Source organism: Erithacus rubecula, assembly GCF_903797595.1.
Source record: "Erithacus rubecula genome assembly, contig: SUPER_Z_unloc_3, whole genome shotgun sequence".
Taxonomy (NCBI): Eukaryota; Metazoa; Chordata; class Aves; order Passeriformes; family Muscicapidae; genus Erithacus; species Erithacus rubecula.
Genome location: NW_027635944.1, coordinates 3,521,722 through 3,546,033, shown reverse-complemented (window position 1 = coordinate 3,546,033; position 24,312 = coordinate 3,521,722). Strand labels below are relative to the sequence as shown.

At 47.7% G+C, this 24,312-nt stretch overlaps 1 protein-coding gene across 2 annotated transcripts in view; it reads left to right on the top strand.

Annotated features, from left to right (window-relative positions):
* The window catches only part of LOC306814913 (serine/threonine-protein kinase PAK 2-like), a 47,047-nt gene extending 28,319 nt beyond the window's left edge, over window positions 1-18,728 (top strand). The window contains exons 3-14 of one of the 2 annotated variants that reach the window (XM_079331428.1): window positions 9,175-9,309; window positions 9,585-9,917; window positions 10,342-10,467; window positions 10,882-10,969; window positions 11,268-11,331; window positions 11,996-12,044; window positions 12,808-12,920; window positions 13,569-13,686; window positions 14,501-14,600; window positions 15,049-15,245; window positions 17,096-17,233; window positions 18,576-18,728. In XM_079331428.1, the coding sequence (XP_079187554.1) occupies window positions 9,175-9,309; window positions 9,585-9,917; window positions 10,342-10,467; window positions 10,882-10,969; window positions 11,268-11,331; window positions 11,996-12,044; window positions 12,808-12,920; window positions 13,569-13,686; window positions 14,501-14,600; window positions 15,049-15,245; window positions 17,096-17,233; window positions 18,576-18,665 (1,551 nt within the window). In that variant the 3' untranslated portion in view covers window positions 18,666-18,728. Of the gene's footprint in view, window positions 1-9,174; window positions 9,310-9,584; window positions 9,918-10,341; window positions 10,510-10,803; window positions 10,970-11,267; window positions 11,332-11,995; window positions 12,045-12,807; window positions 12,921-13,568; window positions 13,687-14,500; window positions 14,601-15,048; window positions 15,246-17,095; window positions 17,234-18,575 lie in introns of both variants that reach the window. The other variant, XM_079331427.1, reaches the window with a different exon arrangement.
* Window positions 18,729-24,312: the final 5,584 nt, after the last annotated feature.

The window sequence follows — 24,312 nt, the reverse complement described above, 5'->3', positions numbered from 1 at the left end:
GCTGGGCGCCGCTGCGGCCGCTGCTGGAGTGCTGTGTCCAGTTGTGGGCCCCTGTGGAGCAGAAAGACATTGAGGGGCTGGAGCGTGTCCGGAGAAGGGCAAGGGAGCTGGGGAGGGGTGGGAGCACAAGTGCAAAGAGGATGTGCTGAGACATTTTTGGTTATGGGATTCTCAGGAGGGACATTTCAGAGTTACTTGCTGGAATGCCTACATGACAGTGCTCCCCACAGATTGTGTTTATGTGACAAGAATCCCCTCACTGCATCCAGATGCTTTAAGCTTTGCAGTAGGTGACAGTTTGATCGCTTAGGTTTCTCGATTGCAGGTTTGCTGAGGAAAAGAAGCCCAGCTCATTTTGTCTTTCTGCAGCAAGCAAAGGCGCTTTTGCTCAAGATTTCCTTCCCTTTTGCAGCACAGGATGAGATTCTGATAGTGTTTTAATTTTCCATGTCTTTAGCAGCAACAGCTGGCTCTTTCTTAATTTTTCTATTCTAGAGTTGTAACTAAGTCAAAGCACAGTTTTTAGACAGAACCTTGCTTGCTGATAGTAGCCACTGTGCAGTACTGAATTCATTAGTATGCAGTTTTGTTGAATCAGCCCATTTTAATGTAGTGGCAATGATTTAGGATCGCATTGCTATGACAATTTATGGTTCTGCCATGGTAGGGCAGGTTGTAGAGCCCAATAGAAATGGGATTATAAATGATAGCTAATGTGTCTCATGCTTCTCTCTGTCCACAGAGCCCAGAACCAAGCGCAGAGTATCCACTGACTCCCTTATTTCTTGGAGAAGAGGCCAAAGAGGAGGAAAATGATCTACAGCTTCCTGCTGTGGTGACACCTCATCATGACTATTCTGAAGCAGTAAGAGCCACTTGTGGCTAGTGCTGACCTTAGTGACATGCGGTGCTTTAAGGTCTTGACCTCAGTATAGTTACTGCTGGAGCTGGAGGCTGCTGATTGCTGGCAGCCTGGCTAGAGGAAGCAAATTCCCTGGAGCCAGTGACTGCATGGAAACAGATTTTAATTTGTCTTGTTTGGGACCCAGCTTGCTTGAATTCTGGCAGTGGCCAGCTGGGAGCGTGAAGGCTCCTTGGCCCAGAGGAGGGAGCATGTCAATGGCACTACACAGATGCATGATAATAACGTCGGGGGACAGTGTGTTCTGGAGAGACCTGTCCCAGTCCACAGTGTGAGCAAAGAGCTACAGGCACCAAAGTGTTTGATCTGAGCACACAGGCTCTTTGGGGTGCTTTGTCCCCACAAGCTCCTTGGCTTTGCTTACCTGCTCACATTTCAGAGACACATTGTAGAGTTGCAGCTTGAAGTGAGGGATTTGGTGCCTTTCTTGCCAGGTGGTTCTTTTGCCTCTTCAGGCAGAGCGGTCAGTGGCAGAGTGCAGTCTGAATGCACCTGTGTTTTGATAAGGTGCAAAGAGATGATTGTGGTGTCCTGAATGTGTGTGGGCCTACTAAAGTCTCAGGTGTCGAAACACAAAACCTGCACGCTTCCGGACCAATTTCTGAGGCAAAATCAAGATGCTACATGTATCCTTTGATACTTTATGTTGCTTCGTGTGCCTTGATAATTGTGCTTAAAAATGTCTTCGAAGCCTGGAGCAGGAGAAAGGAGGAAAAGGTTTGACGGATATCTTGTTTTTCTAAAAACAAAATGTTTTGGAATTCTGGATGCTGTGCCCTGAGTCAAATGTGGAGCTTTGCGTCTGGGGAGCTGCCTGAGGGAAGGGGAAGCAGGGGTGCCCGACAAGAGGCGCTGAACATTTGGCAGCGTGTGCCCAGGTAGCCTGGAAGGCCAAGGGCATGGTGTCTTGTGTCAGCAATAGTGGGTCAGCAGGAGCAGGGCAGTGAGCTGTGCCCTGTGCTGGGCGCCGCTGCGGCCGCTGCTGGAGTGCTGTGTCCAGTTGTGGGCCCCTGTGGAGCAGAAAGACATTGAGGGGCTGGAGCGTGTCCAGAGAAGGACAAGGGAGCTGGGGAGGGGTGAGAGCACAAGTGCAAAGAGGATGTGCTGAGGGATCTTTGGCCTAGAGAATAGGATTCTCAGGAGGGACCTTCCAAACACACTTTCTCGAATGCCTACATGACAGTGCTCCCCACAGGGTGTGTTTCCATGACAAGAATCCCCTCACTGCATCCAGATGCTTTAAGCTTTGCAGTAGGTGACACTTTGATCGCTTGGGTTTTTCGATTGCTGGTTTATGAGGAGAAGAAGCCCAGCTCATTTTGTCTTTTTGCAGCAAGCAAGGCGCTTTTGCCCAAAATTTCCTGCCTTTTTGCAGCACAGGATGAGACTCTGATAGTGTTTTAATTTTTCATGTCTTCAGAAGCAACAGCTGGCTATTTCTTAATTTTTCCATTCTAGAGTTTCAATGAAGTCAAAGCACAGTTTTGAGACAGAACCTTGCTTGCTGATAGTAGCCACTGTGCAGTATTGAATTCATTGCCGTATGCAGTCCTGTTGAATGAGTCCTTTTTAATTTACTTGAAGTCACTTAGAATCCCATTGCTATGACATTTTATGGTTCTGCCATGCTAGAGCAGGTTGTAGAGCCAAATAGAAATGGGATTATAAATGATAGCTAATAGACCGTGTCTCATGCTTCTCTCTTTCCACAGAGCCCAGAACCAACCGGAGAGCGTCCACTGACTCCTTTAGTTTTTGCAGAAGAGGCCGAAGAGGAGGGAAATGACGTACAGCTTCCCTTGGTGGCCACACCTCAGGATGACAATTCCGACCCGGTAAGTGCCACTCCTGGCTAGTGCTGACCTTAGTGTCATGCGGTGCTTTAAGGTCTTGACCTGAGAGTAGTTGCTGCCGGTGCACGAGGCTGCTGAGTGCTGGCAGCCTGGCTAGAGGAAGCAAATTCCCTGGAGCCAGTGACTGCATGGAAACAGATTTTAATTTGTCTTGTTTGGGACCCAGCTTGCTTGAATTCTGGCAGTGGCCAGCTGGGAGCGTGAAGGCTCCTTGGCCCAGAGGAGGGAGCAGGTCAATGGCACTACACAGATGCATGATCAATACTTCGGGGGACAGTGTGTTCTGGAGTGGCCTGTCCCACTCCACAGTGTGAGCAAAGAGCTACAGACACCAGAGTGGTTGATCTGAGCACACACGCTCTTTGGAGTGCTTTGTCCCCACAAGCTCCTCGGCTTTGCTTCCCTGGTCGCGTTTCAGAGACACATTGTGGAGTTGCAGCTTGAAGTGAGGGATTTGATGCCTTTCTTGCCAGGTGGTTCTTTTGCCTCTTCAGGCAGAGTGGTCAGTGGCAGAATGCAGTCTGCATGCACCTGTGTTTTGATAAGGTGCAAGGAGATGATTGTGGTGTCCCTGAATGTGTGTGGGCCTACTCACGTGCTCTGTGTCAAATGCCCCAAAGTGCATAGTTAAGAAACCAATCCTCAAGCAAACCCCAAAGGCCTGATGTGTCTCTTGCTACTTTCTATTGTGTGGTCGGCCTTAATAACTGTGTTTGAAAATGCCGTTGGAGTCTGGAGAGGGGCTCAAGCTAGAAAGACTTGGACTGCTGTCTTGTGTTGGTAACAAGGAGAAAGTCTTGGAAATCCGGATGCAGTGTCCAAAATCAAATGCGCTGCTTTGCGACTGGGGAGCTGCCTGAGGGAAGGGGAAGCAGGGGTGCCGTGGCAAGAGGCGCTGAACATTTGGCAGCATGTGCCCAGGTGGCCAAGAAGGCCAAGGGCATGGTGTCTTGTGTCAGCAATAGTGGGGCAGCAGGAGCAGGGCAGTGAGCTGTGCCCTGTGCTGGGCGCCTCTGCGGCCGCTGCTGGAGTGCTGTGTCCAGTTGTGGGCCCCTATGGAGCAGAAAGACATTGGGGGGCTGGAGCGTGTCTGGAGAAGGGCAAGGGAGCTGGGGAGTGGTGGGAGCACAAGTGCAAAGAGGATGTGCTGAGGGATCTTTGGTCTAAGGAATAGGAGTCTCAGGAGGGATCTTCCAGAATCACTTCCATGAATGCCTGCATGACAGTGCTCCCCACAGGGTGTGTTTCCGTGACAAGAATCCCCTCACTGCGTCCAGACGCTTTAAGCTTTGCAGTAGGTGGCACTTTGATCACTTGTGTTTTTCGATTGCTGGTTTGTGAGGAGAAGAAGCCCAGCTCATTTTGTCCTTCTGCAGCAAGCAAAGGCGCTTTTGCTCAAGATTTCCTTCCCTTTTGCAGCACAGGATGAGATTCTGATAGTGTTTTAACTTTCCATGTCTTCAGCAGCAAGAGCTGGCTCTTTCTTAATTTTTCCATTCTGGAGATTCAACGAAGTCAAAGCACAGTTTTGAGACAGAACCTTGTTTGCTGATAGTAGCCACTGTGCAGTATTGAATTCATTGCCGTATAAGTTCTGGTGAATGAGCCCATTTTAATGTAGTGGCAATGACTTAGAATCCCATGGCTATGACAAAATATGGTACTGCCATGCTAGAGGAGGTTGTAGAGCCGAACAGAAATGGGATTATAAACGATAGCTAATAGACCGTGTCTCATGCTTCTCTCTGTCCACAGAGCCCAGAACCAAGAGCGGAATATCCATTGATTCCATTAGTTCTTGGAGAAGAAACTGAAGAGAAGCAACGTGACCTGAAGTGTCCCGTGGCTGTCACACCTCAGGATGTGTATTATGAACCGGTAAGTGCCACTTGTGGCTAGTGCTGACCTTAGTGTCATGCGGTGCTTTAAGGTCTTGACCTGAGAGTAGTTGTTGCCGGTGCCGCAGGCTGCTGAGTGCTGGCAGCCTGCCAAGAGGAAGCAAATTCCCCCGATGGAATGACTGCTTGGAAAAAGCTTTTAATTTGTCTTGTTTGGGACCCAGCTTGCTTGAATTCTGGCAGTGGCCAGCTGGGAGCGTGAAGGCTCCTTGGCCCAGAGGAGGGAGCATGTCAATGGCACTACACACATGCATGATAATAACGTCGGGGGACAGTGTGTTCTGGAGAGACCTGTCCCACTCCACAGTGTGAGCAGAGAGCTACAGGCACCAAAGTGTTTGATCTGAGCACACACGCTCTTTGGGGTGCTTTGTCCCCACAAGCTCCTTGGCTTTGCTTCCCTGCTCACATTTCAGAGACACATTGTGGAGTTGCAGCTTGAAGTGAGAGATTTGGTGCCTTTCTTGCCAGGTGGTTCTTTTGCCTCTTCAGGCAGAGCGGTCAGTGGCAGAGTGCAGTCTGAATGCACCTGTGTTTTGATAAGGTGCAAGGAGATGATTGTGGTGTCCAGCAATGTGTGTGGGCCTACTCACATCCGGTGTGTGGAAACACAAAACCTGCACGCTTCCGGACCAATTTCTGAGGCAAAATCAAGATGCTACATGTATCCCTTGAATACTTTATGTTGCTTCGTGTGCCTTGATAATTGTGCTTAAAAATGTCTTCGAAGCCTGGAGCAGGAGAAAGGAGGAAAAGGTTTGACGGATATCTTGTTTTTCTAAAAACAAAATGTTTTGGAATTCTGGATGCTGTGCCCTGAGTCAAATGTGGAGCTTTGCGTCTGGGGAGCTGCCTGAGGGAAGGGGAAGCAGGGGTGCCCGACAAGAGGCGCTGAACATTTGGCAGCGTGTGCCCAGGTAGCCTGGAAGGCCAAGGGCATGGTGTCTTGTGTCAGCAATAGTGGGTCAGCAGGAGCAGGGCAGTGAGCTGTGCCCTGTGCTGGGCGCCTCTGCGGCCGCTGCTGGAGTGCTGTGTCCAGTTGTGGGCCCCTGTGGAGCAGAAAGACATTGAGGAGCTGGAGCGTGTCCAGAGAAGGACAAGGGAGCTGGGGAGGGGTGAGAGCACAAGTGCAAAGAGGATGTGCTGAGGGATCTTTGGCCTAGAGAATAGGATTCTCAGGAGGGACCTTCCAAACACACTTTCTCTAATGCCTACATGACAGTGCTCCCCACAGGGTGTGTTTCCATGACAAGAATCCCCTCACTGCGTCCAGACGCTTTAAGCTTCGCAGTAGGTGACACTTTGATCGCTTGGGTTTTTCGATTGCTGGTTTATGAGGAGAAGAAGCCCAGCTCATTTTGTCTTTTTGCAGCAAGCAATGGCGCTTTTGCCCAAAATTTCCTGCCTTTTTGCAGCACAGGATGAGATTCTGATAGTGTTTTAATTTTCCATGTCTTCAGCAGCAAGAGCTGGCTCTTTCTTAATTTTTCCATTCTGGAGATTCAACGAAGTCAAAGCACAGTTTTGAGACAGAACCTTGTTTGCAGATAGTAGCCACTGTGCAATATTGAATTCATTGCCTTATGCAGTTCTGTTGAATGAGCCCATTTTAATGTAGTGGCAGTGACTTAGAATCCCATTGCTATGACAATTTATGGTTCTGCCATGGTAGAGCAGGTTGTAGAGCCGAACAGAAATGGGATTATAAACGATAGCTAATAGACCGTGTCTCATGCTTCTCTCTGTCCACAGAGCCCAGAACCAAGAGCAGAGTATCCAGAGACCTTCTTTGGTCTTGCAGAAGAGGCTAAAGAGGAGGAAAATGACCTCAAGATTCCCGCTGTGGTCTCACCTCAGGATGACTATTCCAAACCGGTAAGTGCCACTTGTGGCTAGTGCTGACCTTAGTGACATGCAGTGCTTTAAGGTCTTGACATGAGAGTAGTTGCTGCTGGTGCCGGAGGCTGCTGAGTGCTGGCAGCCTGGCTAGAGGAAGCAAATTCCCTGGAGCCAGTGACTGCATGGAAACAGATTTTAATTTGTCTTGTTTGGGACCCAGCTTGCTTGAATTCTGGCAGTGGCCAGCTGGGAGCGTGAAGGCTCCTTGGCCCAGAGGAGGGAGCAGGTCAATGGCACTACACAGATGCATGATCAATACTTCGGGGGACAGTGTGTTCTGGAGTGGCCTGTCCCACTCCACAGTGTGAGCAAAGAGCTACAGACACCAGAGTGGTTGATCTGAGCACACACGCTCTTTGGAGTGCTTTGTCCCCACAAGCTCCTCGGCTTTGCTTCCCTGGTCGCGTTTCAGAGACACATTGTGGAGTTGCAGCTTGAAGTGAGGGATTTGATGCCTTTCTTGCCAGGTGGTTCTTTTGCCTCTTCAGGCAGAGTGGTCAGTGGCAGAATGCAGTCTGCATGCACCTGTGTTTTGATAAGGTGCAAGGAGATGATTGTGGTGTCCCTGAATGTGTGTGGGCCTACTCACGTGCTCTGTGTCAAATGCCCCAAAGTGCATAGTTAAGAAACCAATCCTCAAGCAAACCCCAAAGGCCTGATGTGTCTCTTGCTACTTTCTATTGTGTGGTCGGCCTTAATAACTGTGTTTGAAAATGCCGTTGGAGTCTGGAGAGGGGCTCAAGCTAGAAAGACTTGGACTGCTGTCTTGTGTTGGTAACAAGGAGAAAGTTTTGGAAATCCAGATGCATCTTCTCTGTGCACCTACGTGCTTCAGGCATTGGAGTATTTTACATTTTCAACTTCTGGTTTTTTGTGTGTTCGGTCTTCCAGGAGAAGAGCTTTTTTTGGTTTCCTTCCTCTAGGATGGAAAGGAGCTTTTGCTCAGCATTTTTCTGCCACTGGAGAACTGATTTTGGGCACGGATGTTGGTGCAGAAGGATCTCTTTTCGTGCCTAGCCAGCCAGTATGACCTTGCACATCAGTTTCAGAGCCCTAAGAGAGCTCTTACCTTTTGGAAACTTCAGGGGTCTGCCGTCATTCGATAATACAAGCTGTATTGCATTTTTAAATTTAGCAGGAAATAAACACCCTTGCATTCTAGGTCATCATGAGAGATCAGAGGTGCTGGGAGGGGCTTGGTTTAATTTCCCATTACAGCCACTTTAACATTGTCAGTGTGTTTGTAACCAACATAAGAAATTGCCCCAACAGTGATGCTCAAAGAATTCAGTTCCCAGAGCAGTGCTCTGGGTCCAATATCGTTCTATAAGGACCTACACGCTCCACATTCTCCAAAAGTGTGGTTTATTGATGCAACAGGAAAGCACGTTCAGGATTGTTGTTGACTGGGCCACTGGCTGCCTTGTGTTGGTGTGTGTAGTTTAGAAAGTATATACAGAAATTAGAAAGTATATACAGTATATCCAGAAATTATTGTAAGAGAAATTTTATCCTTGAGATCTGTGTATGTATATATGTATGTATGCATCTATCTATCTATGTAACATATGTAACATTCACATAATTGATTTCTCCTGCTCTGGTCAGAGGCAGTTGGCGGTTCAAAGCTCACATAAAGGCATCCCTTCAGGAGAAGAAGTTTTCTGTCCACTGAGCAGGCAGAGATGTTTTCCCTCCAGAAATGGTTGTTTTTTTTCCCCTCAGAGTTGTTTTCCTCCTCCAGCTTCTTGTGTCCTGAAGCCCCCAGTTTATTCTTAAAATTTCTCCCTGTCATAGTGACATGGAACAATTCCATGTTTTAGCTGGTGTTGAGTGACTCTGGCTATACATGCCAAATCCTTGACACGTGATTTTCTTCATTGGCATCTCATGTGTAAGTTCATTTGTTTTTGGGCTGTTATGAGCGTCTCTGTTACCACTGGTCTGAATTCTCATCTGACAATAGAGGAAGAATAAACACCTTGTTCCTCCTCCATATACTGAAGTGGCTGTAGAGGCTCTCTGACCTTCATTAGAGGATCTTTACTTTTTATTGTGACTGACACCCAGCCCTGTCCACAGCTCCATCCTGGCTCTGCAGGTGGCTTCCAGTGTGGGGTCACTCCTTGTGAGACACACTTCTGGAGTTCATGCCTGCACTACCATTCCTGACTTTCTGACATCTGCACTCTTGTTAGAAATCCTGCTCATTCCAGAGAATAAGAACTCCTGCTCACAAGGAGTGACCCCACACTGGAAGCCACCTGCAGAGCCAGGATGGAGCTGTGGACAGGGCTGGGTGTCAGTCACAATGAAAAGTCAAAAAGGACACAGCAGAAGTGGAGAGAGGCCCTCAGCAGAGCCTTGAGAAATGCCACCCCTTCCCTGTCAGCTGCCTGAGAGGCTATTGGAGCTTCAGTCCCAGATGGACCCTGATTGTCCTGCCAGTGTCACTTTGGAATCTGTGCCTCCCCACGGGCAGAGAATGATCCAGGAGAGCAGCAGCACAGTGCCTGGGGAACGTGTGAGCCCATCACTCTTAGACACTTGGCCCACAAATGTTCTCTGGCAAGTTGAAAACCATTTCTTGCTTTCTGTGCAGGCCCTTCTAGAGAGAGAGCATGAGCAGATTGCTTTAGCAGATGTGGCGTGCCAGACTCAGGGAGAGCTGTTCCCAGTCAAAGAGCAGGAAGAGCAGCTCAGGCAGCAGGTAGAAGAGCAACAGGAGAATGGCCAGGTAAGCCTGGCTCAACCAGGTGACAGAGTGAGGGGCAGGAACAGGGGCATAAAAAAGAGCTCTTGGGACTGAGGCCAGGAGTCCTACAGGCATTGAAAGCACAGAGCCTTGTAATCTGCAGAGATCAGCACTGAGATGGGAAGGTTGCAATGGAAGCAGAGGTCGGTAAGGAAGCAGAAAAAAATGGCAGAATGAGTTTGATTTTGAGGCTGAAAGAGGAAAAATCTGAACTTGGTGGCAGCTCCCTGTGACTTGCTGTGCATTTGTATTTACAGAACATCAAGACAGAGCCACAAGCAGAGCTTCCTGAAGCTCAGGTTCCCATCATGTCAGTGAAGAGAAAGCACAAGGAGGACATGAGAGGCGTCAAAGAGGAAATAAATCCCCATCATCAGAGAGGCGATCAACAAAACCAGGTGAGTGCAAGAGTGGCAGACACTCCATTCCAGAAATATTTCTCTGGTATTTTACAGAACCTCAAGGAGCAGCTGGACACCGAGCTGCAGGAAAGTGAAGCTAAGATGAAGGAAAAGAAGAAGAGGCTGGAGGAAGAATTAAAAATTATCAGAGAGAAATGTGATCCTCTGCTTCAGGCTGTAGAAAAGCAAGTGAGTGAAACAACAATAGCCACTGCAGTCACCAAACTGGTGCTTTCTGCCCTTCTTGCCCTTCCACTGTAGAGTAGCAGGGGGTGGGGTGATGCCTCTGAGTGCCATCCTGCTGCAGGGTCTGTCTCAGCCACTCTGAAGGACATTTCCTGGAGTGCTGAATCTCAAATATCTGCCCTGCACAGTGAGACTAGTCCTTTGGCCTTTTGGCCAGCAGTGATTCAAATTGATTCCTGCTGGCCTGTTACTGCACTCCTTGTTTCTTGAGGTATTTTTACAATGGGACATGGTGACCCAGGTGGAGGATTGAAACAAGCGTCTGTAGCCCTTGTAAATCTATTCTCTGCCTTTCCTCACAGTCAATGACTCTTGGCCAACAGGGACAAATTGTAGTCTCTGACTGCTTTGTTCTTTTTGACTTGAGGTGGAAATATTGACATCTCACCTGCCAGCCTGCAAATACTTCCAGGAAATGACTGGGAACAAAAAACCCCGTTGTCGGTGTGACACATGGGGATGGTCCCAATCAGAGATGCTTCAGCTTGGGCACGTTCCAAAGATGGTGCAGGAGAGGAGGACTCGGTGGGAAAAGGTATGATGTTTGAACAAATGTGTCTGCAGCCCTTGGGAAGGAAGTGGAATGGTCATTGTGGCAGTCATCCTTCAGAAAATTCATAAAAATGGAACATGAATCTGGTTGTGAACTCAAGTAAAACTAGCCTTTGGTTTTGACCCATCCAGTTTGAGAAGTGGACATCAGAAAAAACCCGTTTAAGAGCCCTTCCTGTGGTTGACAACATCTTCCTAAGGACATGCATTTGAAAAGAGTTCTCAAAATAATCTCTGCCAGCCACCTTTCTGACACAAAACTCATTGCTTGTCTCAGATCTGCACAGGCTCTGTTCCTGAACCTGCTGCAGCAGCAGCATTGTCTAAAGGAGCCTTTGCTCCCCAGCCTGAGAAGAGGAGCCTGGGCAGTTTGTTCATCTCCAGCACTGACCCAGCTGCTGCTCAGCTACAGGACACTGAGGAGAAGTACTTGCAGCTACTGAGTAGGTCTTGTGTATCTCTTGTCTGAGGGACAGGGTGTTGTGTGCATGTGTCAGCAGAGCTGTACCAAATGTTCCTCCTCAGTTTGGTGTCACAGGGACATTTAGGACTCCCCAGAGGAGAAAATCACTCTCTGTGCTGACCATCTGTGCTGCAGAGCTGTCTGTCTGGTTATTGTTGTTGTTATTTCCCAGCCAACCACAAAAGAGTTCAGAGACCAGAAAGTGGGGCTGCCTTTTATATCTTCTGGAAGCTGAGATCCCTGCTATAAAGTCAGCATCTTTCATTTTGTTTCCTCAGGGAAAATAGTGAACATGGAAAATCCTGTCACAAAATACACTGAACTGGAAAATATTGGCAGCGGGTGAGTCCAGCCACAGTTACTTCTACACAACCATGGGCCGGGGGATTTGCTGGTAGAATGTCTATCAAGTGTGAAGTCAGGCAAACTGCAGACATATTCAGACAGTGGGGTCAGATTGTCCCAGTTCTCAGTACTGGTCAGAATTTGTGAATGTGGTCAGAAAGCATTGTCAAAGACATCTCCATGCCTCCAAGGTCTTACCTGCAGCAAGGAACAGGACCTGGAAGATCTCCTTGTCTCTCAAGTGTGGGACAGCTCTGTGTTAATTTCCGTAGCATTTTGGAATAGCTCCAAATTCTACAACCATGCTAATGAAAGGAGGAGGATCTTGCTTGCCTGAAAGAGCAACCTACTTGATATGATATCTGTGAGATAACAGTTCTCAGGAACATTTCTTTCCAAGAGTTTGCTGAAGGAAATAGTCCATGGTCAGGAAAGAACCGCACAGTGTAGAAACTGAAGCCTGAGATCAAAGAATGAGCTCTGGTTTTGAGCTGAGGCAGTAAACCGCAACACTCCAGGAACAGGCCCAGTGTCCATGCACTGGCAGACCCTCCTGCATCCTGCAGGTTTTAGGCACTTATAGGAGAGATCTCATGTCTGGGCTAGCTTTCGCTCCAAATTCTAAATGGCTTCTCCTTTCTTTGCTTTGTTTTGTTTCTAGGACTTTTGGAGAGGTTTGTAGGGCCATCGACAAGGCAGCAGGCAGAGAGGTAAATGTCAACAGCCCCCGCAGACTCTGCAGCTCTTGAGGGCTTTCCCCTCTGGTGTGAGCTGTGGCTGGAGCTTTGGGTAGAGCTCTGCAGTAAAGGCACAAGAAGCACAGACTGTTGCCAGCCTGCAAATTGCACTTGGGACAGTCCTTGTCCTTCTCAGCTGCCAGAAGGAAGGCGAGGAGGGCAGCGGATCCTTTGAGAGAAGGACGCGCTCGCTCGCTCTCACTTGCTGAAACAAAGGTGGTGCCTTAGAGCATCTCACTGCTCTTTGGGGCTACAGCTTCAGAGCTGTGTTCTCATTTTCTGCTGCCAGCAAATACATCTGAATGTTCCTGGTAGTTCCTTAGCCACCTGCAGTGCTGCACTTGGGAACTGCACATAGAGAGAGATCTGCAAGGCATGCCTAAAAGCCCTAAGCCCTGCTTGTAGCCCAGGATGTATCCATAGAGTCCCAAGGCAGGGATTACTTCTGAATCCCAGACAGAGCAGCAGAGAATGTGGTCAGAGATTTGTGGGTTATAGTTAAGACATCTTTATTATCAAGTGGACAATGCAAAGTATCAGTGGCCACATGTTCTTAAACTGGCCTCCAAGGGAGCAGAGAAATGGGCTGTTGAAATGTCAGTTCCTAATTACTGCAATGTCTTCACAAGGCACTTTGGCTCAGCTGAGCTGTGTCATTGCAAAATCACTCACGTCATGTGTGCTGTGGTCTCATTCCACCAACTTCTCAAGTTTCTGATTTTCAATGCCATTTTAGGTGGCCATAAAGAAAATAAATCTCCATGGAGTGAGAAAGAAGGAACTAAAATTCAATGGGCTCATAGTCATGAAGAAGTGTAGGAATCCCAGCGTGATCAGCTGTTTAGACTGGTGAGTTGTGCTTGTGTCCCATGACTTTGTTTACAAACTGCAAACACGCAGGGTAAAAACCCACTTTGGTTACTGGCAGAGAATAGAGCTGGTAATTATTAGTAAATTATTATTGTTCTGCTCATCCTCAGTGGATGGGAAGAGAGTGCAACTTGTCTGCATGAGTCTTCCCTGGCACATGTAATTTGAAAATTGTTCAAAAACCTGGATCAACCGTATCTTAATAAATCAATGGCCTCTAAGTTCACTTCCACCTCATTGTTTTGGGGCTTGATTTATTTCAAGTGTCTTCTTACACGGGGATAAACTAACAAGGCTTTCCCTTGGATTGTGTCTCCTCTTTTCCGTTGCTGTGCATGCCAGGAATACTAGGTGCTCTTTTTCCAGAAACACACAGTATGATAGGTTGTTTATCTGTTACTAAACTGCATTTTCACTTGCTGCCATCTAACACGTCTTTTTTACAGCTGTACCTTTATCCTTGAGACTGCAGACACTGAAAACAATGCACAGCCTAGAGGAAACGTCTATTCCTTTTAATCTGTCCTTGTCAGAAAGTGACCCAGAAACAAGAATCAACCCTTGTTTTTTTCAAACAGCAATGTAGCCACGCACATTCATATCCACATTTTTGTTTCCTTCTTTCAGCTACCTTCTGGATGAGGAACTCTGGCTGGTTATGGAGTACATGGATGGAGGCACTCTGAGCGATCTCATCAGAAAGACCTTCCTGTCTGAAGGAGAGATTGCAGCTATCAGTCGGCAGGTCAGGGATCCCACCTGTGCTTCCGAGGGCTTGGGAAACTGGGGCTCAGAACTGGAGAGATTTCATGTGCCAAGCTTTGTTTCTGTGCTGCTAATATGCTATGGGAAAGTAAAAGCATCTCATGTGAATTGTCTGCCAGTGCCCCAGAACTCACTCTACTCTATTCCTGCACTCTGATCTCCTGCTATTGTATATTCATTCTGTCTCTTGTGTTTGCATTTGCTGTTCTCCATCCTGCCTCTTTAAATGTTTACCTTGAGCCTGTCTGTACTGCATTCCTTGCCTGTAAAAGCAAAGGTGCTGATGGCAAGACTTGAAATGAATAGCAAAGAAAAAAGAGAGACTCATTTCTCACAGGTCTCAAGAAGGATAATAGTGCACCCAAAACAATGTCTGCTTCTGAAAGGTGACTGATGTGATGCTTTCATATCTGTGCTGAGGCCAACAATAAAACCCTTGTCATGGAACCACCCTAAAGTAATCCACACTAAAGGAACGGATGTTTTCTTTCTTGACAAACCTTCGTTTGTCCTCTGCATGGAGAGCACATCCACTGCACCAGAAGTCATTCTGCCTGGTTTGGGAACAGTCTACAACAGCAGTTGCTGTTACTCTTTCAGAAGCTGACTTGCCTTTCCCTAGAAAGATCCTGCTCTGCTGGTGTTGGAGCAGCCAGCTCTTCCTGTCAGTGGCTCTGTGTTCTGCCATTACTCCTCATTTCCTTGGAAAAGGAATCATTTAGAGTTGTTTCCTTTCCTGTGAGATGAACTCACATCACTATTTTTTGCCCTCCTGTTTCTGTCTTCCTTCCCAGTGCCTGCAAGGACTGGATTTTCTTCACATAAACCACGTGATCCATCGGAATGTGAAGAGCTGCAACATCCTTCTCAGAACCGATGGCTCTGTCAAGCTGGGTCAGTACATTCTTGGTCAGGGCAGTGTTCCAGGGATGTGGGGTGTGGGGTTGCTTTGAGTGAAGGCCAACTCCCCAGAAATGGTGCTGGTGGGAGTGCAGGGGCACCTGCTTTGAGCTGGAGGTGCAGTTGGAATGTGCACAGAGGTATGATGAGGAGCCACAAGCAGTCAAGAGTGGTGTTGGTCTGTGTGTGTCCCTTTTAGAGAGAGGGAGATCCAATCTCAACCTTCAGGGGAGTAAAGGCCCTGCTGTGAGCAGCGTTTAAAAACCTGGGTTTTTTGGAAGTGGTCAACTCCCTCCTTCCTTGGCTAAAGCACCAAGGAAATTGAGCATGAACAGTTCTCCAGGAGATTCATCAACAGCACATTCTTTGGCATAGAGTGGGGAATTCTTTTGCTTGATTCCCAGTTTGAGCTGGCTTTCATGGTGTGTTGTTTTCTCCACAGCTGATTTTGGCCTCTTTGCTCAGCTCACCCGTGAGCAGAGCAGACGGAGCTCAGTGGCTGGCACTTGTGGATATATGGCACCTGAGGTCATGGCAGGTCAGCCATATGGTCCCAAAGTGGACATATGGTCTCTAGGAATTGTGGGCATTGAAATGGTGGAACGAGAAGTTCCTTGCCAGAGCCAAACTTCTGTCTGGGTAAGGTGCAAATACTTAGTGATCTGTCTTTCTCACCTGTTCCATGTTCTGTGTGCCACTGGACAAAATCCCATTGCCATCTGCTGGCACCACTTCAAACAAATATCTCTTTCCAAAAATGTCCCTGCAGCACATCAGCATCTGCTGTAGTTTTGGTTGCATCAGAAGGGAAGTGACTGGTAACCAGTTCAGCAACCGGCAATTTTTTCCTCAAGCCATGCCTGACTTTCTCATTTGCTTTTAAAATAATGTTGGAGGTCTGTTTCTAAAGGAAGCAAAATTTCTTTTTTAAAATGATTAGACATGTGATATGTGACAAATATCCTTCAAAACGGAGGTTGAATCTTCTGAGGTTCAATTTTATAGAAAAAGTAAGAAAGCAAAAAGAAAAAGAGATAAAAACAAAGACCAAAGCAGTGCCCAAACAGTTCTGCTTGCCTTTTCCTTTTCTAGCCACAGCACATCAATTTTTCTGCATACTGTAACATCTTTTCCCAATCCTGTGTGTCTTTGAAACTTCCAGGCTTTTCAGTCATGTGTTCATTATTCTTTCATGTCTCTGGGTTGACTGGATATGTTTAGGATGTGTTTTTCTCCGACTGCAGCTAGAATTGCACACCAAGCCCCTGGCTGTTTCTTGGGACTTTAACAAGTTGATGAGCTGCAGTCAGGTGCCTGTGGCTGGGATCCAAGGGCTGTGGTTGATGCCAGTGCTGTGCTCCTTTATGCAGGAGCTGGGCCATCCCTGGCTTGCACAGTTCTAATGACAGTGAGCATTTCAGCTCCTCAGCATGTCCAGTGGCTGAGCTCAGCTGCAGAGGCACAGGATAAATCCCCTTTTGTGAGCACTGGCTGTATGGGAGAAGGAAAGAAAGCTGCCATAATTATTTTTACTCAAGCGGAGTGTGCTTGCTGTTTTAGGCTTGGAAATTTTCCTCTGGGTTGAGGAGGAAAATAACAAAGTGCCTTTGCTCACCATCTCTTTCAGTGCCACCAGCACTGAGCTGTTAGGATTGTGATGGACATTTTTATGGAGACCAGGCTGGAGCCTGGTGTCATGGAGAATCTTCCAAAACCTCCCATTTCTTGCCAGGCATTTTCTGCAATGGCACACCATAAATGCATTGACTGGAGTATCCAAATGAGCAGAGGGTTGCCATAGGGATAGCACTTCTCCTTCTTCCCATTTACCCATGGAAAGATTTCCTTTTGCCACATAAAGAAGCTGAAACTTTCAGATTGCTGGGAAACAGAGCTGCAGGTGTTCCCTCTTTGTGTGCCCAAACAGGCATTTTCCTTTCAATACATTTGTGTGTGCATCTTAATGTGTTTGTGTGGAATATGAGATTCCAAATGTTTGTTTTCTTACCTGAGGAATACCTGGTGGATTTCCTTTATTTCTTCCAATTCCCATTGTTTACTAGAACAGGACAAAAAGCTTGATGAGTTTTGGTTTATGGCAGCTGTGCTTACGGGACCAACATGCACTTCAGTGATGTCTTTCATGTAATAAACTTTGGAAATAGTAAAGTTAATTAATGTAGAAAAGTCCCTCTTCCAAATAGCCTGTCAAGCTGGTGTGAACCCTCAAAGAAGAAATGTTTTTGCTGATGGAGTTCCCACTGACTGGATCAGTCAAGAAATCAGCTGCCAAGGCAAGATCCTTTGGATCTTGAAAAAACTGTGTTTGCTTTGGGGTTTGGGTGTTTTGCTGGTACAGGAAAGTCATCTCTGCCTCTCTGCCAGGGCAGAAACTGCCAGTGCAGAGTGGAGGTCAAACAATGGCATCTGGGAGAGCAGTTACAGATGGGGAAGAAGCAGGTGGAGCCTCGTGTTTCCTTTTTCTCCAGGCTCAGCACCTGACAGCCACAGGAGGGACCCCAAAGCTGCGGCAGCCCAAGCTCTTCTCGCCTTTGCTGCGGGACTTCCTGAGCTGCTGCCTGCAGACAGACAAGGCACGGCGCTGGTCTGCCAAGCAGCTCCTGCAGGTAAAATGCAAAGGGGCTGCAGTGAAACAGTGTCTGAGGAATGGGCTCCTCCTGCACTGAAGTCCAAGGCATCAGATGTGTCCCCCTCCTCCCCACCTCCAATCCTGGTGCTGATCAAGTGAAAAGAGAGAGGAATCCCAGATTGGGCTGAGTTGTCAGAGAGTTGTAAAAGTCATCTGGTCCAGTCTGAAATGAGCAGGGACATCTTTAAGAATATCAGGTTGCTCAGAGTCCTGTCCCACCTGATCTGGGATGTTTCCAGGGATGGGGCACCTACCAGCTCTTGGAGCAACTTTTGCCAGTGTTGCACTATGCTCCTAGTAAACAATTTCTTCCTTCGACCTACTCTAAGTCAATCCCCTTTTTGTTTAAAAATGATAGCCCACATCCTCTGGTAACTGGACATGTTAAAAAAGGTGTCTCACACTCCCTCAGAAGCCACATTGAAGTTTTGGAAAGTGTCAAGAAAGTCTCCCTGGGGCCTATCCTTCTCCAAGCTGTATAACTCTGTGAGTCGGTCCTCAGAAGAGAGGTGCTCTGTCCTCTCACTATTTCTGTTGCCCTGTTTTGTAATTTGGTGGTGTGTTTAGTTTTATCTAATGGCAAAAGATCTGAAGTAGAGCAATGCAGGGTCCAGAGGTGTGAAATGGTGGTGGAAGAACCCAAGGAAGCCAGTCCCAGCCAAGGGGTCAGAGATTTGGCTGTGGGAAGGAGGGACTGTGGCAGGCTCTCTGTGAGCCTCTGAGGGGCCCTGGTTTGTGACCCCCACTCCACTCTAGAGGTTTCTGCCACACAAACAGGGACAGCTGAGAGGGACTTGTCCCAGCCCCATCTGCTGCCTGGCATGGTCAAGCAAACAGGAACTGCCCCAGGGTTACTGCCAGGTTGTGTGGCAGAGAGGGAACTGCAGGACCCAGTGCCACTCGGCTGTCCCTGCTGAGAAGGAAGGAAGGTGCCATCCAGCACAGGAGGGGCAGGGCATGGAAAGGTAGACACTGCTCTGTCTGCCTGTGGAAATTAGCATGATGGCTGTCTTTCAAAGACAGGCACCTCTTTGTGAGTCTTTGGAGTTTCCTGAAAGAAAGAAACACCAAGGAGAGAAAGCACCATTTCCAGGGCAAAAATTCCAGCAAGATGAAGACACCAGAATAAATAGATGAATGGGATTCTGGGCCAGGTTTTCCTGTGATGGCAAGGTCGAGCACATGAATGTTGATGTGCAGGTGGCCCTGTTGTCCTCCTACATCTTTCAATGAACCAGGGCAATCCTAATTGAGCCTGTGAAGCACTGAACTTGGAAAGTCATGATTTATTGTTTGTTTGTTTGTTTTCCTGTGAACAGCATAAGTTTTTAATATCAGCCAAGCCAGCGTCAACCCTGGCACCGCTCATCATTTCAATGAAGAAGAGGAAGAAGAAGACAAGAATGTAAGGATCATGTCAAGACATTAACTCTGCAATCTTCATAGAGTAGGATTGTGGAGAATAATTGTGGATTAGGACTCTAGAACAGGATTAAAAATAAAGAATGTTTCTCAAACCTCAACTCATTTGGAAGATTCCCTCCTTCTGACTCATTCAGAAAACTCAACATTTCTTTCTGGATTGCCAGTTGTTTTTGAATGGAGCTAAGTCACACTTATGGCTTATTTGGTATGGTTTCTAAGTGGGGAAGGCTCTTCTTCATTTCTCCTCTCCAGACCACACTGCCTTTGGAGTATGGCCCACTGGCCTGTTTTTTGCCCAGCCATGGTGCTTGTATTTGAAGGAGAAAGGGCAGTGACATTTGCAGGCAAATCCAAAGGAGAAGGGGGGGTCACCAAGCCATCCTGTGCAGATGCAGGCCTTCTCTGATGGCCTGGAGGCTTCATAGTCATAGGTACCCAAATGATAATTCCACCAATTTATGTAATTAAGGAAAAGAGGTAAACATCCCTGGGAGGAAGGCATTTCAAAGCTGGGAGATTTAAATGCCAACAATACCAGCCAATCTCTGGCAAGCATGGACACAGGCAGCTACTGGGAAATGCGCTGGGTGGTAACCAAATTCAGCCAATTAGAGCAACTGCACAGGTGTTGTAAAACCATATGGAAACCATATGGAAAGGAACTGCACTCGATAAAATTGGCTGCTGCTGTGGGAACTACGGAGTGTCGTGTCTTGTACATCTCAAGTGGGACAGCCTTCAGATGTGCCTCAAGAGCATTTGGGTTCCTGCCTCTTGGATTTGCATCCCTAAGTGCGATCTCTGGCTGGAGGAGAGTTTTGATCAACTGAGAAAGCAGAAAGATCAGTGGGGTGCTCTGAAAGGCCTCCAGGATGTGGTACAGAGCTGTCAGTGACTGTGAGGGGAGAGTGAGCCCCGCCTTGCCCAGGCTGGAGCTCCAGCAGAGCCCTGGCAGAGCCCGGAGCAGCCTGGGCCTGGCAGAGGCAGGCTGGAAGGAGGCCCTTGGAGCTGCCAGAGGCAGCAGCCCGGCCCTGGGTGCCTCCTCCTGGCACCGGGCGAATCCTCTGCTCCCAGAGCCAAACTGGCAGCTGGCTGGTGCCCAGGGGAAGCGCAGCCGTGCTGGGCACAGCACACGCTGCTGGCATTGGCCACATGCAGGCTGCCCAGCAGCAGAGAAAGGCAAACAGCAGCCCAGGGCTGCTGGCCTGGCTCAGCATTGCTGCCCTTGTGCCGGCTGCCCTGTCCCTCCTGGCAAGGTCAGCAGCGTGTGCAGCACTCTGGGCACGGCGGGAGGGAGCCGGGCTGCTCCGCAGGCTCCAGCACAGGGCAGCTCCTTCAGGCACGGCACTGCTCCAGGGGACCCAGGCCAGCGGGAGGCACTGGCAGCTTGCCAGCTCACATCTGCCGCACACAGTGCCTCACACAGCTCTGGCAGGAAGCGCCTGCAATCCTGCACTTCTACACTGAGCCACAGCACAGGTGTGAAATGCAGAGTGTTGTGCAGAAATAGTCGGGGCACCAGGCCAGCCTGCTGTGTGCTCTCTGGAGCACAGCAAGCACTGTGCAAGGCAGCTCGGAGCTGCTGGGAGAGAGATTTAGAAATTAATCAACTCTTGGACAAAATTAAGTGGGGACAAACTCATCAAAGCAAAAGAGAACCATTTCTTAGTACAGATTCAGCAGAGCCGGGTGTGTGTGTTCCTTCCCCAAAATCTGAACACACACACACTCCAACAAAATGCATCTTTTTATTGCCTTTCCTGGCTGGGGGTGATCCCTGTCCCCTTTTCCATTGGCTACCTACCAAGAAACTTACATTTTCTCTTGACTGCCTATTTTTCTGTCTGTCCTCTCCCCTCTTATTGTATTTTCTTTTTGGTCTGCTGTTCAACCCTGCTCTATTCTCCACTCACACTAACACCCAAGAAATTAACTGGAACAGATCCAAACCATAAATAATGACACCTCGAACCATTAACTTCCATTTTTTTTGTAATAAACTTTTGGCTGCAGCAAAATATTACCTCATGTCTCACAGAGGGAATCGGGGCTGAGCCTGAGGCTTGTTCTTGAACAGTGAACTGATTTGGAAGGGAGCAGAAGTGTATCAGTAGGCTATTTGTGTTTTTATTTTTAATTGCTGGATAAAAGACACATAGTGGTTTCAGTCTGCAAAAGCATTTTCCAGTTGCATTGACAAAATTATTTTCTTCAGTTCCCAGAGAATGAAGGTGTTGAGAATATGTTTAACTGTAAAAATCACGAACTCCTTTAGCTTTAACAGATAGTGTTGAGCCCTCTTTTCCTGCAATGCAGTGATGAATGTGTGCAACTGGCTATGTTAGCTTTGAGAATAAAGAGCATGGCCCTTCTAAGAAGATAGCTGGAATGCATTCAAGGAAAAGAAAGTGGTTTGAGGAAGCTCTTGACCATCAGAGGAGAACTTGAGGAATGGGATGTTCCCCAAATGACCAGCAGAGACCCTCAAGAGACCCCTGCTCTCCTGTCAATAACTTCTGAGTAGTCATTGAAACATGTCAAGTAATTCAGGATAATGATGAGCCTGTGAGTTTCAACAAAGTAATGAGTGTGTTTTACTTCCATGATTACAAACTAGTAGGTGAGATTTCTGAGTGAGCACGTGTTAGAAAAGTGATTCCCCATGCACCCAGCACTGAAATAAAGTAACACTTCCTTTCTCACACGGAGCTGGCAGTGGGCATCGGGCCCTGCTGGGTAACTGTCATTGTAGGCACTTCTATTGAAAGGTGAAAATTAAATCTTTTCCAGCCGTTCCCTCTGGTTTACCTTTTTGGGGGCCCAAAGCTCTGTGCCACAGGTGTCCTGGGTGTGTGCAGAGCAATGCAGCCCCCACAAAGCCCTCTGTTTTGCCACAGGTGGTGATACCCTGTCCCAGGTGTGCCGGGCTGTGGCAGCAGAAGGACCCGCAGCGCAGCGGGCGCCGTGCCCTGCCCGGCCGGGGCTCAGTGCGCAGAGCAGCAGCAGCGCCGGCGCCTTTCCACCCGCTCCTGCCTCGGCTGCACCCGGGACACAGAGGCCTCTGGGAATCAGCACTGCCAGACACGTTCCCAGCTTGGAGCAGCTCCTGCTGACAAATCCTGCTTCCAGGTAGGAATAAAGGCAGAGGTAGAGATTGTTGCATCTGGTTGTTGCTTGGGGTGATAGCAAGTAAAAAAGCAGGAAGGGCCTTTGCAGGAATTTTACAGAGATGTTTTATTTCAGCCACATGTGTGCACCATCCAAAGTTCAGGGAACAAAGGCTAAGGGGCTTGTGGGACTTTAGGTTTAGTACATGGGATGAGCAGGGTGGGGAGAGCATCAGGGACCAATTACCAGGGGACAGGGAAACAGGGTGGGAGCGACTGAAAGGCTGACAGTCAGGGGTAGGGCATGGGGTTGACCTAGGGAATACAACAGGCGCTTGCTTCTCCTAATTAGAAATGCCTTGAGTCTTCACAACTACCCTTTTCTTTATTAATTAAGAAGGTTTCTTTTAAAGGTTTTAAAATTAAATGGTTGAGGTGACTAAAAAAACACAAAATGACAAAAATAATTAAAAGTTTTCATAAAACAATTTACAAAATGCAAGCTATTTCTTGAGTCTCTAATGTCTGAACAGATTTTTGAAGCATCTTGGAACTGGTAGGAAGAGAGGTGAAGTTTTCTTGGTATGGCTTGTCAGGAAACTGAGTCAGTAACAGGATTCTTCAGCATGGACTGGCACTCTGGTGGCTGTTAGCAATGTGGTTTAGCTGTGATTGAGCTTGTAGGAAGTAGAATGGGGATGGAATACCTGCTGAAACTGTAAATAGAAATAATTAATTTTGAATAAAAAACAAAGGTAGTTACCTTGGGAGATTTTCCTTCCCCCCCCCCCCCCCCCCCCCCATATCATGCCTCACTTTGTATTAAAAGGAACTTTGGGAAAAGGGATTGGAAGCTGGGTGGCAAAGGTAAGGAGAAGCATGACTGGGAGGGAGACCATGGAAGGGAAAGGGGGGTAGGAGTTTGGAGGAACATGAAGAAAGGGTAATGGGATTTAGGGAAATTTTGAAAGGACTTATTTTGTGGATGAAAAAAGGGGAAAGTGGAAGGGAAGTAGGGAGGCAGTAGGGAATGGGGGAAGGCATTTGAAGGAGTGTTTGGCAGGTTTTGCAAACAGAGGAATGGACTTCAGGTTGCAGGACAGCTGATTGGTGTTTTATGTTATCTTTGCTTTTGGATTGCTGCTGTGACTTGATGGCTGTTGGCTTTGGGCTTTATCTCTTTGGTTGTTGTGTGAGGGACAATGTTTTTTAGGATGTGGATAGTAGTTGCAGTTCGGTGTGTGAATGTTTCCTTGCACTGGGACTCCACCAGCCCTGTAACATTGTCTGTTTGGGGGCCTTTTCTCCCTTGTACTACATAAAATTCCACAAATTCTCCATCTCCTACACTGTGGAGACATTTTCTGAGGTTATTGTTTTTTATTTCAGTCTGATGAACAACCACATCTGCTTTGGTATCATTTCAGGTGATTAATCCGTATCTATTTTTCACATTAAACCATTTGACACTTCCCAAAACTTTTGTGGCAATGACCGTTTTGCTTTTTTGAGTGAGTTTGTGTCCCCGGCTGTGTTGCTGGGCGTGCTTGTGTTGGTGTTGGTGTTGGTGTTGGTGTTGGTGTTGGTGTTGGTGTTGGTGTTGGTGTTGGTGTTGCTGTTGCTGTTGTGCCGGCAGGGCCGGGTGCGAGGGGCTCAGCGGCAGCCAACAGGGAAACAGGGTGGGAGTGACCGAAAGGCTGACAGACAGGGAGAGGGAACAGGGCTGGAGGCCTCTCATTTTCCCTAACTGGGAATGCCTTTCTGGGTCTCCACAGAAAAGGAGGAACCTGGACCAGACAGGCGACCAGAAGAAACATGGAACTTAAAGTCAGAAGTAATTGGTAAAGAGCGTAGATGGATGAGAGGTTCCAAACACATAATTTATGTAGGTGAGCTACATTGTAAAAGATACTATATGTCTAATGATACCCATCAATGGTGGATTCCAAAGTCATCAAATATATACAGGTCCAGAAAACAGAAACAGGGATGCTCATTTGTTGAAAGAGAAAAATTATGTGAATGTATCACCAGAGAACCTAATCCCTTCTTAGGTGATCCCCAGTCCCCAAATTCTGGAGTGAAAACAGTATTAATTTGGAGAAACAACCACAATATTGGAGGGACCCAGAAGGTCTCTTTTGGCTTTGCGGAAGCACTGCTTATGTAGCACTCCCGAAAGACTGGGTAGGTAATTGCACACTAGACAGCATAAAACCATCCTTCTTCCTACTTCCCTGGGCTGAAGGACAACATCTAGGAGTACCCCTTTATGATGAGTTAACAAGAAGGAAAAGGGATATACAAAAATAGGGGGAGCACAGAAGTGGGAGGAGGAAGAATGGCCACCAGAAAGAATTAGAGCTACCTATGGCCCTGCCAGCTGGCCCCAAGATGGGTCATGGGGCTATAGAGCCCCAATATATTTGTTGAACAGGATGATTTGGTTACAAGCATTGTTGGAAATTGTTTCCAGCCAGTCCACCTTTGTCCTGGACTTACTCTTGCCCCAATCCTGACAAAT